We start from the raw sequence: 17424 nt of genomic DNA on the forward strand, positions 1-17424 counted from the left end.
TTATGAGATGTGGCAGAATTACGTCTCCAGCTTTGCAGCACGAAGGATTAGCATACATGGTAAACAGTCCATAAAGCTGTCAGAGTGCAGCAGAAGCTCACAGCAGTTTGTCTGTGTGATGACCGATGGGCTCTCAGGTAGCTAGGGAACAGCTGGACTGAGACAACAACAGCAGAACTGCGTAGAGCTGATTGCTGTGGCGAACTCTATGTTGCTGATTAAATACTTTGTCTTTACAGGCCGGGTCTCCTTTTTCACCTCTGGATCAGAGAATCTACATCGGGTGGAAAAGGTTCATTGGGGCACTCGCTATGCCATCACCATCTCCTTCACTTGCAACCCAGACCATGGCATTGGAGATCCAGTCTTGATGTAATTCCTCCGGGGTGGAACACGAGGTCAGATGGAACAAGAGAAGCCCTGCGAGAGAAATGGAGATAACTCTTACAGACTCTCATTCAATTAGAATCTCCCAGATGTATTAATTTATCTTCAGTACGTGCTGCAAACAGTGCCTTAAGGACCATCTTAGATTTGGTATATTCTGTAAAAGGTTTGTCTTTATGTGGAATCCTATGGTCGGTTCTTTATTTTTCTACTTATTTATTTTGATTCTTCAGTGTAAATGTTATGAACTACCTTTTGGACCATATCTTGATTTGACACCCCATGCTGCTGTTAAATCCTGCAGTCGCTTCCATTACTAATGAGATTTAGGAAGTTTGACCAAAGTTAATTCAACAAGAGGAGTGCTATTCTTTTGGAACTATCTCCTCTTGATAGCAATGTGTTCTCCTTAGCGCATGCTCTACACCTGTGGTTTGACTACTGGGTTTTACTTGAACTTTTTATAATTACATTATTTCAGACTATTTTCTGCTACAAACAGGGACCAGTTAATAGGATGTCAGCAATACAGCCTTTTAGTTAGCCAGAAAGCACATTGCTTTTGGATTACAAATGCAGTGGTGCAATAAGGAATGGCACCACAGTGGACCAGAATCCTCTGACCAGAATGCAGCATTCCCAATGCACCTCACTTTGTCAGTGCCACCTTAATGAAGATGATTAATCTCCTGGTCAGAAAGCACATGCTGGGTTTGAAGGAGTGTAACCACTGAACTGTGTACATCAAGGATTAAAAGGAAAGCTGGGCAGAGGTAGTCAGGCAGCCTGTATTCAGCTGAGGGTTCAGCTGTCTGAATTCCCAGCTATGACTGTAGGATTTGAGAGCAGCACAGGTGAGAAGAAAGTTTGCTTTGTGGTGGTTTTGCATGTGCTGGTCCCTATAGACTTGATCTTGTAAACCCTGACTGGCTGCTTGGACAGCTGGGTAACGAAACCACATGGAGCAGCTGTGCACGGTATGTGGGCTCTGGGGGAAGTTGGCGTCCACTTACATCTTAAACTGAAATGCTCTCGAGCTGGAACTCACTTGTAAAACAATTTGAAACATCTATTTATTGGGCCTAAATTTAATCTTAAGACCCATTTTAAGAGAGCTCTTGACTTCTGTGTTGACACTGCCTACACATCCTGTGTAGTGAGGTGCTCTTGTCTGAGAACAATGTTTTAACTGTTTCAGAAAGTTATCAATAGCTTTTTTGGTGAAGATTTCTCTATTTTGGTTTAGCACGAATATTTCCCTCAGCTGAGATCATTAGGCTACAACATTATTAGAATGATGAATTATTCTCTACAGAAAGAAAGGGATGATTGCACCGCACAAATGGAAAGATAAACAATTGCAGCAGCAGGTTTTTGTGGGCCACCATGTTAAGAAAATTGTAGGAAGAAAGTCTGTTTTCCTCAAATTCTGAAGTAAATGTGTTTTTTTCCTCTGAGGCCTGAGAGGGGCTTCCTGGTCCTTCCTGGTCTCCAAGGAGTTTTGTTTCAGTGGTTGGGTGGCAGGGAAATAATGACATGATTTGGATTCTTTATCTGATTCCTTGTCTCCAAGGCTGTGAATTCAAAGCAAGTTGCATCCCACTGAACTTGCATATTTATGCAAAGGCAGACCAAGATCACCAGCAACAGTTCTACTGGCTTAAAACTTGATTTCTATCACCACCTTATGATTTAAACACAGAGCTTTTACCACTGCTATCAAAGAAATGTAAATACCAATGGACCTCCATGGATTTGGGTTTGATTCTCCAGGTTGAGGAATAAAAACTGAGGGCCCTACCATTATTTTTTTTTCCATGGGTTTATTACTTTTATGTCATACAGGCTTTGAGTTGCACTAAAATGGAAGTGGCACAGTCGGAGCTGCCCTCTATAAAACACTGCTTAACAGGAACATGTCAGGCCATGGGGGAAATCTCAGCTCTCAGATTTTAATCTTCTGAAGATCCTGTACATTGTAATACCTTCCAAACACGGTGTGCTTCTCCCGTAATATGAACTGACTGGCCTTCAGAAATAAAATCCAATTGGTATTTGTGTCTTCTGGGGTTTTTAAGCTTCAGTAACGTGTTCAATGCGATGACCAAACCTGTCAAATGCCATTTGTGAGAAACATGCGCGCTCGCACCTGGTAACAGAGTTTGTGTTTTGAAAGAAGGACAATTCAATATGCTGCTTGTTCCAGTACTAATCAAGATTTTCATGGAATCATAGAATCACCAAGGTTGGACCTAAAAGATCATCCAGTCCAACTGTTAATTTTGTATTTGAAGCTTCAGTATCCAGACTACTAAACGCAGTATTGAGATCTGTATAGAAATTAAGTGGCAAATGAGGGAATAGAGCACAATCTAAAAGATTCTAATTGTATCCTCCAGCAGGGAAATATTAACAGCAGGAAGGCTGATGTTCATAAGGCAGATTGGAATCTGCAGAATTCAGTGATGGTTAGAAATAAGCCTGACTTAATTTTAGCCCCCTAATAACTTTTTATTAAGGGTATCTCTTCCCCGTTTCTTGACAGATCATTCTGCATCTGAAATACTGTAATTGCTGTTGATAACATCCATCTGTCCTCTTTCAGGTTCAGTCTGTTTCTCGCTGCTGGGTAACGCGGTGTTCCTTTTCTCAGAATGCAGATTGAGGACAGGATTTTAGTCAACTAGCATAAATCTGATGCCGAGCTGCTGCAGACAAGTGCTCTTAATTGAACACCCAGCACCTGGCTTGATGTTTCCCAATGGTGTAAAAACTTCTGCATAGAGCCCTCATGGTTCAAGTAGCATAAAGAAGGGTTGGGATGTGGCCAGTGGGAACTGGGGCAGAGTTTGAGCCTTGTCCCTTAAAGCCTAATAGTTGAAGGTATTTAGGAATGTTAATTTAAGCATTTTAAATGAAAGATAAAGCCTGTTTGTGTGAAATAAAAGCCAGGGTGAAACAGAAAAGGAATTGGGTGACCAAACCAGGCTTTGACTCCCTACTAAGACACTGGGTAACGCTTCTGGAGGGCTAATCCAATGATACTTTGGAAGTGGTTTCTCTATTGAAAGATGCTGGAGAATATCAGGATGTCTTGTTAAACTAACAGGTACACGATCAGATTTGGTCTCTGACACACACCTACCTTTCAGTGCTATACCATGCTCTTCATTTTATTCTTTTTAATTCTGTACAACTGGGTTGTTGAGCACTGAGTTGGACCTTTTGGGATTTCATGTGTAAAATGTTCAGGTGTGGAAGCAGCTGTGGAATCATTGTGTCTTCTTTAACACCCCGTAAATAACAGCAGCTTTGGAAAGGCATGTTTGCACTGGGACCTATCTTGGAGATGTGTCGTTCCCCTGAAACATTACAAGCTCCATCTGAATGACTTTCAAGTCCAGAAAAGCTTGTTGGAATACTCTCTTTACAGAAAGACCGTGCTGTCAAGAAATCGTGGGTTTCTTTCTTCATTTCCAACAGAAGCAGGAGGAAATGCAACCCCTCTCCTCTGCCCCTAAGTAAAGAAAGAAAATCCCAGCTCTGGTCTCTCCTGCTTGAGTTTATTGTGAGGAAACCCAACCGAAGATTCCAAGAATAGCAGCAGAGTGATTTCCTTCATGAACCGCAGATGGCTCTGGCACACATTGATCACCAGCCTCATTCACAAGGCAGACTTTCAGGAAATCCAGCACAGAGAGCCTCTGTGAAGTGCTGGTAATTCCCTGGTGAGTGGCTATTGCTCCTTGTAAAAAGAGCACAGAAGAAGTATAGCATTGTGTTTGCCTTATCTCTGCTTTTGTAAACCTTCTTAGAAGGCTGAAAGCTGATTTTACAGCTTGTTTGCTGAAACCTACCAGTCAGCTCTCCTTTAACAACAGCCCATTTATCCCTGAAGTGTCTGTAGGCACACTTATCTTCCATACAAGCATGGGTGGCTTGTACTAAAGCTTTACAGGAGGGAAAATAACTCCTATTTCCAAACTGTGCGTCTTTCTTTGATTCTGTTCCATCATCTCCTCTCAAATCTCTTATTTCATCTCACTTCTGTCCTAGCATACTTAAGCTCACTCTGCATTCTAGCCTGTATGAAAGCCCAGTATTGCTGGCTGTAGCTCTATCATGCTTGCACATTTAAAATAGCAACACTTCAGGCACCCAGTGCGTTTCAATGGACAGACCCCCACATGTGGCTAATTTTTCTCAGCCATACTCAAGCTGCTTTTTTCCTGCATCCTTTTTAACCCGTGCTGCATTCAGCTTGAAGAAGAAGTTTTGGTTGTGGTAAAACTGTGTAGTGTTCAACTTCCACTTTTCTGTTTGCTGTTGTTCTTTAACTTATTGCTCCCTTATTTTTCTTCTCCTACAGCGCTGTCCCTGCTTTAAAGGATGCCTGTTATTTCAGATGTGTTTGTTTCCATCTCACCTGTTTTCTTACACAGATGAAAGAATGATAAGGTAGGGATCCATGCTGTTGAATGTGCTTATTCTGGGGAAAACTTGTGGATAGAAAGTATTGAATTCTGAAGTAGACACAAAAAAAAACCCCTTTTTTTGCTGTTCATCATCAATGGCTGTTTTGTATTACGGGATGAATCTTGTTAGGGGATCCCTGCTGGTAGAGATGCTTCTGCATGTGCAGACCAGACTGCAGGATCACTAGGAATGCTTGGATGCTCACTGTAAAATCACAAAAGCAGCCAGGAAGCACCATCTCTTTCATTTCTGTAACCTTCAAATGCACCCAAGCAAAGCAAACCCCTCAAAATATCTGCCTTTACTGCTGGCTAATTCTGAGACTTTCCTGGCAACCTGGACTGGTTGAATTTCTGAGCTGTGGGGTCAGATACGTCACTAACTGCTGTGCCTTCAGGCAGCAGAACCGCTGGTGCCTGAAATCACAGCATCTTGGAGAAGGAAAGAATCCCAGTGCTTTCCTTTGAGGCTGCTTTTCATGCCAGGATAAGGTCTCTGGGTGGATTTACGCTTTGTCACTGACTTTCCTGGTGCATTACTTTGGTAACAGAGCATTAAATCTGGCAGGGCCATAAAAAGCGGTGGGTCCTCATGGAGTTATTTTGCATCACTTGGCTCTGAATGGTAGTTTCTTCCATCCCCACCGGCAGGCAAGTGTTTTTATTTCTGGTATATGTCATTACCAAAAAGGAGGAGATGCGTTCTGGGAATCCTCTTTGCATTTAGTGCTTTAAATGTGTGACTCACTGAACACCCACATACAAAGAGAAGGCCACGTTCCAGCAGATGATTCCCAACTTTGACAGGTGCTGTGAAACCAGGGAAGTTTTACCCCATTCAGTCCTTGCACTTCTCAACAGAAAATGAATGAGAAAATGATCTTGCATTCTTTCTATTTCACAATTGCAGTTGTGAACCATAAATGTGTTTTGTCATCGTTTTGGAGGGTGATAGAAATTAATTAGGGAGGATTTCCTTTCCATGGGGAGGAACAGGATCACCATAAACTTTGCCTGTTGTTCACTAGGGTGAGAAATAAATACAGCAAGTCAAGCAGAGGGAGAAGTTAAACAGAGGGTTAAATGGAGGCCAACATGCTGCAAAACCTATCGCTTCAGTAGAAGTTAAACACGTTTCCACTCCATAGCTCAGGTTTGTATCTTGGCTTTTGGGCAGGCCATTAAAATTTGTCCTCTTCCTGATCATTCTCCTTAAACAAAATACTTTGGCCATGAAGCATGCACAGAAGGGCAGTAATCAAAACCTTCCCCTTGCTAAATCCTACAGGGAAGTAGCTTAGACTTGAGCATCTCAGAAGTAATTTTTCTGCCTTCAGGTGATGGGGAGGATGGCAGAAGTGAAGGTGCTGACAGCAGCTGTGCTGCATGCTGATTCCCCTGGAGTAGGAAACGTAATGGGACTGTATACTTATAAACAAGGGCTTGTACATTAATGCTACAAACGTGGCAAAGGCTATAAGCAGCAGAAATATCTCTAATTAAATCATTTCACGGAACTGGAAAAACAGAAGAGCTTTGAGCCTTAAAGCTTTGGTATTAATAAATGAGATTGAGTGAACGAGTAAAGAGATCAATTAACTTAATAGAAAAAGTAAATGTCATCGGCTGCCTCTCCCCTACCCAGCAGCTGTTATTGAACCTGAAGTTTTCTTCCAGCTGGGGATGAACACGTGGGATGGATGGACAGCAGGATGGACATGCTGCTGTTCTGGTACCACGGTTGCCTTGGCTGCCTCTCTCCGCTGCTCCTGTTGGCCCCAGTGCTGAGGCCTGTGGGTACCGCTGGGTGCAGGCACCTCCCAGCTGCTGGGCTCAGCCGCCCGCCTCTCCTCCTGGAGACAGTTACTCTAAACAGCAGGGCTGGTGTTTATCCTCAAGGCCGTGACTCCATCAATTCACCCAGTTTACGTTGGGGAGAGGCAGTAAAATGTAATGCTTGGAAGAATTCTGACTGCCTGCACTCCCACACAGGAAGCCAAGAAATGCCTTGTTGGCCACCAGCCCCTCATGGGGTGGGTATGGAGACCACCCCAGTGTGAGAGTCAGGGCCTGGGTGCTGTGCTCTGGCTGCCAAGTTCTCAATGCAGTCAGTATCTGTGATGGGGAAGTCACATCTACCAGGGCTGGGAGGTGGTGGCAGCAGAAAGGACTCCCTGGAAGGGAATGGGAGAATGAAAGGGTGTTGAAAGAAAAAGAGTGAGGATGATGAGACTGGACGGGAGGCCTGACAGCAGAGCCCTGCTCATTTTGTCACTGTCCAAAGTGGTGTAAAGGAGAAACCTCCTGCTGCTGAAATGCTAATTGCAGGAAGCAGAGCTGAAGGGAACATCCCAGTGATGCTTCGTGGGGACCAGTGTCACACCTGAAGGCGTAATGAGGCTCCAGCAGGTGGGAATCTCTTCGTGTGGACAGACCAAAACAGGTTCAGAGAGACAATGAAGTACTGACAGTTCAGATCAGCATTTCTCCAGCCATCCTCTGCTGATAAAGCTCTGTAGCTGCTCCATGTCCTGCTATTTCGTTGGGGGCAAGGAAAGAACACCCCCTAAAGCTCCTCTCCTTGAAATCATAGAGCTCTCACAGAGCTGCTTTATGGCTGACCCTCTTCTCAAAAAAGCAACATATAAAGTCAGCTAAATCCCACCAGGAGCTTCCCTGTCCCCTTGGCAGCTTGGACTCCGAATGGACAAATCCATTAATTGCTTGATTTGTTATCATTCCAGATCACTTGTTCTGCCTGTTTGGGAGTTACATTCCTCAACAGGTTTGGATTCAATTTCATTCAACAGTTTTGTAACCACGGGTAACTGCAGCAGTGACGTGGCTGTGCTCTGCTGTGAGGAGCCTGTCACGGTTGTCAGGCTTTAAAGTCAACCTGCTTTGACAGCTCTTCTGCTTTGCAGAATTCACCTTGCAGAGTCTGCTCTGAAAAAGCTGGTGAAATTATTTTCCTGTTTGCAGCATTTAGTCTAAAAGGGAAAGAGGAGCAGTTTGTGAGTGCCTTTGTGAAAGACTGATAGGTCTCCAGAGATACAAGGTCTGTGTGTTTTCTTTTTAGGGAGTGAGTACACGTTAGAATAAGTTTACTTTGTTCCGGGGCATATTGTGAAGGATGAGGTTCAGTACACTTCATTTTGTGTCTGGATTGGAGGAACCCATAAATTGTAGAGGTTTTGGAAGTGCCGAGGGCAGATAAGTCTGTCTGTGGTCAGCAAGGGTTGCGAGGTTTTGCTTTTCTTCTCCTTCCTTTCTGAATGTCCGCAGCTGTACTGATCTCTGTTCCAGTGCAATCTCTTCCTTAGGTCCTTTCCTCAAAACTCTCCCAAATAATCTTCAAATACAATCAGTCACAAACCTGCCTGAGCTCTCACAGACACCCGATGTTCTTCATGCAACAGTAAAATCACAACAATAAGCTATAAAGGATTTATAATCTTTTCAGCCTTCTGCACTGCTGTGCCTGGAGGCCCTGGAAGTTTGTCCTTGCTCCAGTGCTGGTAAGCGAAGGTTTTCAAATTCAGGAGAGGTGAGGGCTGTTTTGGAAAGATTAAAATCAGCAGCGATTGAACGAGCTCTTAATTAACCAAATATTCCCCCTGCTTGGCTTTCCAAATTATTCAATAACTGAACAATTATAATGAGCTCAGCAAGTAATTACAATCCATAGCAGACCGTGCCCTTGCCAACTGCAGCTTTCTCAGCACCAGCTGTGAACGTGCCAGGAAATGAAGCCTGAGGTGTGAGTCAAACAGCTGAAAACAGGAACGAACCACCTCATTTTGGAGGCAGTGGGAGGAAAACTGCTGCCTCCATCTCAGCTCTGTGCTCAGTCCTCAAGTGTGCAGTCCAAGACTTTAGAACCATCACACAAACAATCGGTGTGGATCACATTTGAAGTGCTGCCTTTTCAAGGATGCTCTGGCAAAGCAGGGCAAAGAGGAGGCTTAAGCTGGAGCAGCAGCCAAGGAAATGTCCTATTTTGCGCCCAGCTATGCAGACTGGAGCTGTGGGGTGCAGACTCCTTGGCTGGAGCTGCAGGATTTTCTGGGAGCAGTCACACAGTGCCCACTTTCTGGTTATGCTGTAGAAATCAATAGAGACTTTTGCCTTCTCCCCAGGCAACAGATGTGGGAGCTATGACATTTCCCAGGGCCTCACAACTCTCCCTGCTTGTTTTGGGGTCTGGTGGGGGCACTTTCCCTAATGAGCAAAGTGGGGAGCAAAGGAGGGACTGCAGCGTGAGGCAAAGGAAGGATGGAGCACAACAGAAACCAAATAAGAATGGAAGATTAAAACGAGCACCAAAGGCAGCAACGTGCTGAAAGCAAAACAATCCTACTGAACAAACAAACTGAATCCACGATCCTTCTGTAAATGCTGCTCTCAGTGTAGGCAGGAGGTTCAGACTGCACAGAATCAGGGGAATGCTGTTAAGGTGCAGGTCCTGGGCTGAAGTCAGTAATTATCCACAAGCAGAGCCTAAAACACACAGCTCCCAGCTCCCCAAGATCAACATCTACTGCAGAATAGAAGATGGAATGCCTGTTAAGATGCTGCTTTGATGCTGTTTCCTTTCTGAGGTCTAAGCTGGTGCTCTCCCTGTTTCCATGCACTTTCTTGCAGGATGTGGCTGCTGCAGCATTGCTTTCCTGAGCCTCCTGCCAGCCTCAGGCAGTTTCTGTGTGATCCCATTTGGGTTAATGAGCAATCTGCCGTGGCACAGTAATGTTTCACCTTTGCCTTGTGCAGGTAGCAGAGCCCTCTGCCCACGCTGGGCCCCACGCCGGGGCTGTGTGCGTGGCAATGGTACTGTGTGCATGGCAGTGCTATTGAGGGGACATGAGAAGTTTTCTCAAGTTTAAAGCTTTTTTTCTTCTCTTGCCTTTTACTGGACTAAACTCAAGACTTGTTGCTGTACCCCCTCTCTAAATAACAACATATAGTGAATTCTGAGGGCCCCCAGTGCCTGGTAGAAAGAAGATTCACTTGGATGGAGAGAGGGAAAAGAGATGGTGCTGTTCCTGCTGTGCCCCCACTTAACCCGGAGCTGCAGGGCTCTCCCCATCACTTTCTCATTCTCTCTAAGAGAAGATGCTGTGAAGACAGAGGCGGCACTTGGAAATCGGGGAGACATTTGCCACAACAAACTTGTGTCTGTACTAAAACAAACAAACTAAAGCAGCAAAACAAAGCTACTCTGCTGCTGTTTGCTCTGTGGGCAATTACTCGTGCTGTGCCTACTGCAGGCAGAGGTTTAATCATTCCAAAGAGACAAGAATACAATGACAGGGAATGATTCCTTCACCTTCACCAGCCCCACTGCTCCCCAATCCATGGGAAGAAAGAGACTGCCAGCAGGTGAAGAGCAGAGAGTCTGCACCCCGCCATACCTCCTGCTCTTGGCTCTCACCAATGGAAGGGCTGTGGTGCAACGGTGCAATGAAATAATGATGCTTTTATCAGGAGCATCATTCCAGCCGTGCTCCCTGTGACGCCAGCCAAGCGCAGCTGCCATGGCTGCGGGCTGAGCGATAATCTTCACTGCCTGCCTGCCATTAATCTAAAAATGGATGAGGAGTTCTTCTGGTTCACAAACATTCCCTCCCTTTGACCACTAATAGCCAACTGGAATCCCAAGCTGTCCCTAAAAGGAGAGCACTTTACTGCTGTGCATAATGCCTCTCATCTGAGGATCTCAAAGCATTTCACACGTGTTACTGGTGTCTTAATAACACTTGTGCAGAACACGGAAACCGCATCGCTGGTTTATAGGCAGCACTGCGAGGTCACACAGTGAGTCCCTGGGGTTGTGAAGGAGCAGCCGGGGCTTCCCACTTCCTCCCATGGCTGATAATCTCCCCCAGCTCAGATGTCAAGTGCTGCCCAGATAGGTGAACAGCATCACAGCCCTTGTAAATGTGGGCTTTATTAGCTATCTTGTTCTAAGCCTGCCTGGGATACTTATCAGCAGCTTGGGGATGAATGGCTTCACCATGAGAGTCCTGTTGCTAGTGATGGGAAGGAAGATAACTGTACACTGAGAGATCAGATAACCACTGCCTTGAGCTGCTGCTGCTGCTCCTGAGCCCTGACACTAAAGCTGCTTTCGAAACATGGTGGTAGAGGTAACTCAAAAGAACAGCATCACAACTGGAACCTAAGATATTCCCTTCTACAGTGTTAAGTGAAGGAAAACAACCTCTTACAAAGGGAAAAGTAGAGACTCAACATATCTGTAGGGTTTTCTAATGCAGTGTCTCCTCCTGGGGGGGCTTCTTGCATGAGCTGCCCCTATTGTTCCCAGATATGAAGCCAAGAAACTAAATGGCTTAAAAGTGTTATGAGTTTGATGGAAGCATCTGATGAGGTTTGTAGGAGCACGTATGTGAAGCACTAACTGTCTCCAGAACTTGGTGTTTATGGACACACCACATTTAGATTCAGGAATCTGCCTTGCTTTGTTTGGATGAATTCATATTTGTTTTTAGTTAAGAATTCAGGAGCTGAATTCAAGATCCTAATGGGCGTGTACAAGGAAAGGCTGACGGCACCGTAGTGAGACGTGGCCGAAATGAACTCAGCAGCTCTCAATTCTTCCCCATCAGCTCCATTTTGGTTTGAGAGCTGTGCCATGTGCAGCTGACATTGCTGGGTGGGTTGGTGTTGTATGCCCTTACTTGTTACTTTTCCTCCAGATAACTTGATGGAGCAGCTGGGTAGGCTCTTTCCCAATACCAAATACATCCTTTGGCAGGCCATTCCAGCACTCCTTTGGAGAAGAGTCCCTTCCAACTCTAATGGTTCTATGATTTCAAGCCATAGCAATTAACTCAGAATCCCCCAGAAAAAATCTGACAGTAGCAAACATATAATATGGCAAAAAGACACCTGGCCAAGCTGAGCTGCAGTCAGTCACCAACTCTGGGTGTTTCCATGTGTGCTGCCAGCAAGGCTGTGTGAAATGATAGGAATAAATCAATCTGGGTTTACAAAGGAAGAAATGCAGGAGAGCAAAGTAAGCACTTGGGAGTGGGATTCTGTGCTAACAGACTCTTTTTGTGCAGAAGATGCTGCAGTAATGTTATATTTTAAAGAACTTAAAAGCTCTCATGTAGCCAGGTTGAAAACCCTAAAATAAAAAGCTCATTTTCTTCCTCAAAACCTCAGGCTGGAAGAGTGCTGCTGCCACCAGAGGGACTCCGAAGTACGACGGCCGATGGTGGGGCTGACTTCAGGATTTCCCTCATCTGCTCCCACTGGAGGTTTGTGCACTTTCTATTCTGACCGTGCTGACGGGGCACAGATGGTGCATTCATTTTTGGGTACAGCAAATGTGTCACCCTGCCTGGTCTCCTCAATTAATGCACCCAGCCATGCAAGGTACAAAGTGCCTATAAAATCTCCTCTATTTCGTGGGATTTCCTGGTATTCAGACACACAATAGGCACTAAAAATGACTGCTAAACTAAGACTTAAAACGTTAATGATTTGCTTGCATTCAGGACTAAATGGCAACGTGGGGCTTTTAAGCATTTACCATAAACACACTGTTAAAAAGCACTGAGGAACGTGGTAACAAATGTGTGATTCAAGGTGAAGTCTGAAGAAAGTCAGCGAGACCCAAATGTGCTCTGCATGGGGAGAAGGAGCGTTCTCACTTGTCTCATGAAGCACAGCCTTTTCTCTTTTCAAGTGGGAGCAGAGAAATTGCTGTCACTGCAGTCGGTGCTCCCTTAGATTAAAGGAAGGAACAAGCACTCGAGATGAGCGTTTTTCTTTCATCGTCTGCTGCTTTTTTGGGGAGAGGGGACAGAGCGAGCCATGAAAACCTGAAAGCCAAGGGATGCTGCAGGTGTCTCATAATGAAGCTGTTTTCCTTCCTTTATAATAGTGTCTGGAGTTTTGCAGTGTGAACCCAGAGTCCTAAGCTCTCCCCAGATGTTCTGGGTGAGCAAAGCTGCCCTGTATGGGGATGTATCAGCCCCAGACAGCACTTTGTGCCATGGACATGAGGCAGGAATCCCACTCCAGAGTTATCCACTAGGCTAATTTGCTTTTGCTGTTAGACAAGATGATGACAATCTCCCAGTGCAAGCACACAGAGAATCATCCAGGCTTCCCCATCTACAGACAAGAGGAACTCAGGTTCAAGCACCCACCCTTGCAGGATATTTATTAAGCAGTCAGAGCTGCCGCCTTTTGGCACTGTAGCTGCTCCAGCGAGACAGTAAGAGAGATGCTGTTTATACAGCCCGTCTCTTAAACTGCACTCTGGTTCCTGGGACTACGAGAGATTCCCCAAGAGCCGCCGTGTTCCCAACGCTCTGCGCCTGGCTGTGCACCTGGGAGGATGCAGTGTTGCACACTGTGCTGCTAACAGGCTGGCATTCATCATGCACAGCAGTGCCCTCTGATTGCTGGCCAGTCTTGTTAAACAGGCTCTCCCCTGCCCAAATGACGGGCTTTATGGTGCCAGTTTACTGGTTCTTTTCTCATAGTAAAAGCATGCGGGTTCACCAGAGCCTGATGGCAGAGAAGAGCAGCTCTGGGTGGGTAATGTGATGAGTGACACACAACATTTCAGCTTCCATCTGGATGCTCCCCATCAGCCCCTTGATGCTGACTGCGCTGAGGCTGCAGCATGGTCCTGCATGGGGACAGCGAGGACGCGGCCACCCAAAGTCACCCCACATTGTGTTAGGACTGTATACTTAATGTGCTCTTATTTCTGTTCCCACGAACAACTCCTTTCCAGTTTCCCTTTCTTGCTGATAACAATGGTTTTAGTCTCCTTGGCACTAGATGGTTTGGCATGTGATTTTTTTTAGGCAGGAAGTGTACTCCCTAATGCTCCTCTTGGTACCTTTACAGCTCTCCCATCACCTGCTTCCATTAAGTACCTTGCGATGTACACACTATGGAGCAAGCATCCATCCTATGGCAGCCTTGTCATGCTGTGGGGGGACAGTGGCCTTTCAAGGATCTCCTTGGGCCAAGCACTGGAAACCAAACCCAGCAACACTGTGGTGGGTTTCTCTAATGCCCTGAGGGCATCACAGCATGGCACAGCACACCTTGGGGATGACATGTGTGCTCCAAGCTTCTCACACTACCTTTATGCTAAGGCTTAGAATCATAGAATCATGGAATGGTTTGGGTTGGAAGGGACCTTTAAGATCATCTAGTTCCAACTCCCTGCTACAGGCAGGGACACCTCCCTCTGGACCAGGGCTTATCTCTGTTGTTCTTACAGGGCAGTGACTTCCAGCCTCAGAAATAGGAAGGAAAGAGAAAGGAACAATAGCTTCAGAATGAATAATAATTAGAAATGAATTAGTTCCTGAAGAGTTGTTCTTTTCAAGTGGTGAAGGCTGTTCTGCCCTACCAGTTCCCAGCCAGAACTGTGTTCCAGTGCCCCTTGTTGGTAATGGAGTCGGCACCATCAGGTTCATTCCCACCACCCAGCTTGGAGGGCAGCAAAGTGGGTAGCCAGTATTTCAAACAAAGTCCTGTGGTTAGAAGTAATATATGGCAATGCTATGGTCAGTTACTTATTCCCCCTCCCCTAAAGCACCCGAAAACCTGCACCAACATGAAGAATGCCTGACTGCTGGCACAGGAATGTGTTCCCCTGGTCTTCATTCATCCTATACATGCCCTGGGGGGATTATTTTTCTCCCCTGGTAAATGCATCCCTCTGGGCTGGGAGGGGGCACCTGCTGGAGGTCCATACTTTATGTTATGAACAGAGGTGTTATAGCTTACAGGAATTTCTAACACCTGGGGAGGAAGTTTTGCAACGTGGGAAGAGAGTAAGCAAAATGTATGGAGGCGAAAGGCTTGTGATGAAACGTCATGAATCAGTGGGTTCCTTCTGTGAGTCTCAGGATACACATCTCAGTCATTATTTTGGAGCCTGAGGTCTTTGAATGTTGGCATTACAACCATTTCTATTTTCCCTTCCAAAAGAAATTTTCAGACTTTCCAAACTGTTGTCTGTAGAGAAAGGGACTGACTGGGAAAAAAGCAACAAACCCCCCCGACACAGTGGGAAATTAAAATGGTCTTGGGTAGAACACCTGAAGTATTACAAGCCTTTGTAGATAATCCTGTGGTTTCTGACAGCTTACCTCGTGGTTTTTTATGCTTAGAGTTTGCAGTGCTGCTGCAGTGGATTTCAAAAGGGAGGCTTTAATCCTGATCGAGCTGGAGTGCACCATAATGTGACAGGAAATAGAAAAAGGGGCTTAAGGGTCTCTTTAGGCACACTTTGAACAGATAACGGGGATATATAGGGCAAAGCCATGGCTTGCAGCTAAATGAAGTGATCCCAGGGCAATTTCAGACCTTTGTGGATCTGATCCAGCTGTAGCCTGAGGACAACAGGGAATCACACAGGAGGAACCGCTCAGAGCACAGCTTGAAAGGAGTTTTCTGAAGACCTGAGCAAAGTATCCACCTCACCCTCTGCACCCAAAGCAGAGAGATTCACCCACACCAGCTGCTGGCAGGACTCCCCCAACAGCCCCAAGCCAGAAATGCAATCAAAAAACATCTCATGGTATTCGGGCACACAGAACTGCTTATACAGAGTGACCACCAGACAGGAGGTCTGAGGACCCTGTAGGGCAAAGGGGGCCCAAAGCCCTACCTCGGCCAGACGCTCTTCTGGTCCTGGTGTCTGCAGGGAGCCTCCTCTTCCTCACTTGTCCTTCAGCGTGGCCATGCCCAGCGCCTCCGAGCTGTAGTCGTATTGGTTGCTGGAGGACATGGAGCGTCCCCAGGAGCACTGCAGGTTGGAGCCCCTCTTGCGAAAGGAGGAGGTGAAGCGGTAGAAGTTGCGGTGCCTGTTGCGCAGATACTCCCGGTAGTTTTTGGTGAGCAGGGTGTAGAGGAAAGGGTTGATACAGCTGTTGCTGTAGGTCAGGCAGGTCACCAGGTAGTTAATGCACTTTTGGGTTTGGGTGGTGAGCTGCAACGGGCTGCTGTAGAGTCGCACCAGCTGCCAGATCCAAAAAGGCAGGAAGCAGGCCCAGAAGACCAGCACGATGCTGAAGATCATGATGAGGACCTTCTGCCGCGGGGACCTCTTGCTCTTCTCCTTGTGTGGTGGGTTCCTCTGGGACTCCAGGTAGGTCCTGGCCAGGCGCGTGTAGAGGAAGCCGATGATGATGCCCGGGGCCATGATGCTGGTACTGAACAGCACCGTCAGGTAGGTCCGGTAGGCGTCCATGCTCCAGGTGGGCGCGCACATCCTCTTCACCTTGCCCTCCGCCTTGCTGCCCTCGGTCAGGGTGACCATCAGCATCATGGGCAGCGTGAGGAGCAGCGACACCGACCAGACGGCACCTGCCGTCACCTTCCTGTATCCGCGTGAGCGCTTCAGGGTGTCCAGGGGCCGCGTGACAGCCAGGTAGCGCTCGGTGCACATCAAGGTGAGGGTGAAGATGCTGGCGTGCATGGTGAGCAGGTCCAGGCTGAGCAGGATGCGGCAGCCCAGGTCTCCAAAGTACCAGTCCTGGGCCAGGTAGGTGCAGACGATGAAGGGGATGGTGGAGAGGCAGAGCAGGTCGGCCAGGGCCAGGCTGACGATGGAGCTGTACATAGGGGCGGCGCAGCGCGCCGAGTGGCACATCACCACCAGCGTGTACACGTTGCCCGCCACCCCGGCCACGTACATCACCGACAGCACCGTCCCGAAGTCCGACGGGATGAGCAACGGGCCGCCCTCGGGGGGGCCGCCACCGCCCGCCGTCCCGTTGTCCCCCGCCGCCGCCGTCCCGTTGGGCTCCATAGGCGGCGGCGGCGGCCCCACAGCCTCGCGGCGGCTCCGGCGGCGGCAGCGGCCGCTCCGCCCCCCGCGGGATGCGGGCGGGGCCGGAGCTGCCCCCGGGGAAGGGCCGCGATGCTGCCCGGCACGGAGCCGCCCCGCCGGGAGCCCACGAAGTCACCCGGGTCGGGCGGTGGGAGCCAAGTGCACGAGCGGCCCCGCAAAGTTTCCGCTCCGCTCCGCTCTGCCCGTCCCTCCCGGAGCAGCGGCGTTCGTCGCTTCGCTCGGTGAGCGCTGCGGGGGGAGCCCCGCGCTCCTGCACGTTGGGGTCCGTGCAGCCGGTGCGCTGCGAGATGGAAGCAGAGCAGGAACAGCCGCTCTCTGTTTCTCCGAAGTAGTTAAAGCGTTTGGAGCGCGGCTTTCCAATAGCGCGGCGGTACGGCACGGAGATGGAAGCGGCACGGAGATGGAAGTTCGGGTTTTGGTGGCAGCTCGTCCACCTGGCGCTGCGAGGCGGTGGTTCACGGAAAGAACTTTTCTGAGCAGTTAGGTGGGAAAAATGCAAAATCAGAGAGCGCCCCACGTTACTGCCTTAGAGAAAGCAGAGATTGAGGCCAGCTGTCGTTAACTGACACGTTTCCGAGGTACAGGAGAGCTGCATTCCCTCAGCTCCCATTGATTTCCAATAGGAATTAACTGCTCTTTATTCCTGCATCCAGGCTGCTCTGTGATCATTTGCCTGCTTTAATCCCTTCTCAGTGTGGGTTTGGG

General features: G+C 47.6%; 1 protein-coding gene across 1 annotated transcript; it reads right to left on the reverse strand.

Moving 5' to 3' along the window:
- Positions 1 to 307: 307 nt before the first annotated feature.
- On the reverse strand, positions 308 to 16682 carry LOC107322174 (urotensin-2 receptor-like). Its single transcript, XM_015879918.1, has 2 exons — positions 15535 to 16682; positions 308 to 420 (listed from the first exon to the last, which is right to left on the reverse strand). The coding sequence occupies exon 1, from the start codon at positions 16675 to 16677 to the stop codon at positions 15586 to 15588; it is 1092 nt and encodes a 363-aa protein (XP_015735404.1). The 5' UTR covers positions 16678 to 16682; the 3' UTR covers positions 308 to 420; positions 15535 to 15585.
- Between the last annotated feature and the right edge of the window lie 742 nt (positions 16683 to 17424).

The sequence above is a fragment of the Coturnix japonica genome, chromosome 18 (assembly GCF_001577835.2).
Source record: "Coturnix japonica isolate 7356 chromosome 18, Coturnix japonica 2.1, whole genome shotgun sequence".
Lineage (NCBI taxonomy): Eukaryota > Metazoa > Chordata > Aves > Galliformes > Phasianidae > Coturnix > Coturnix japonica.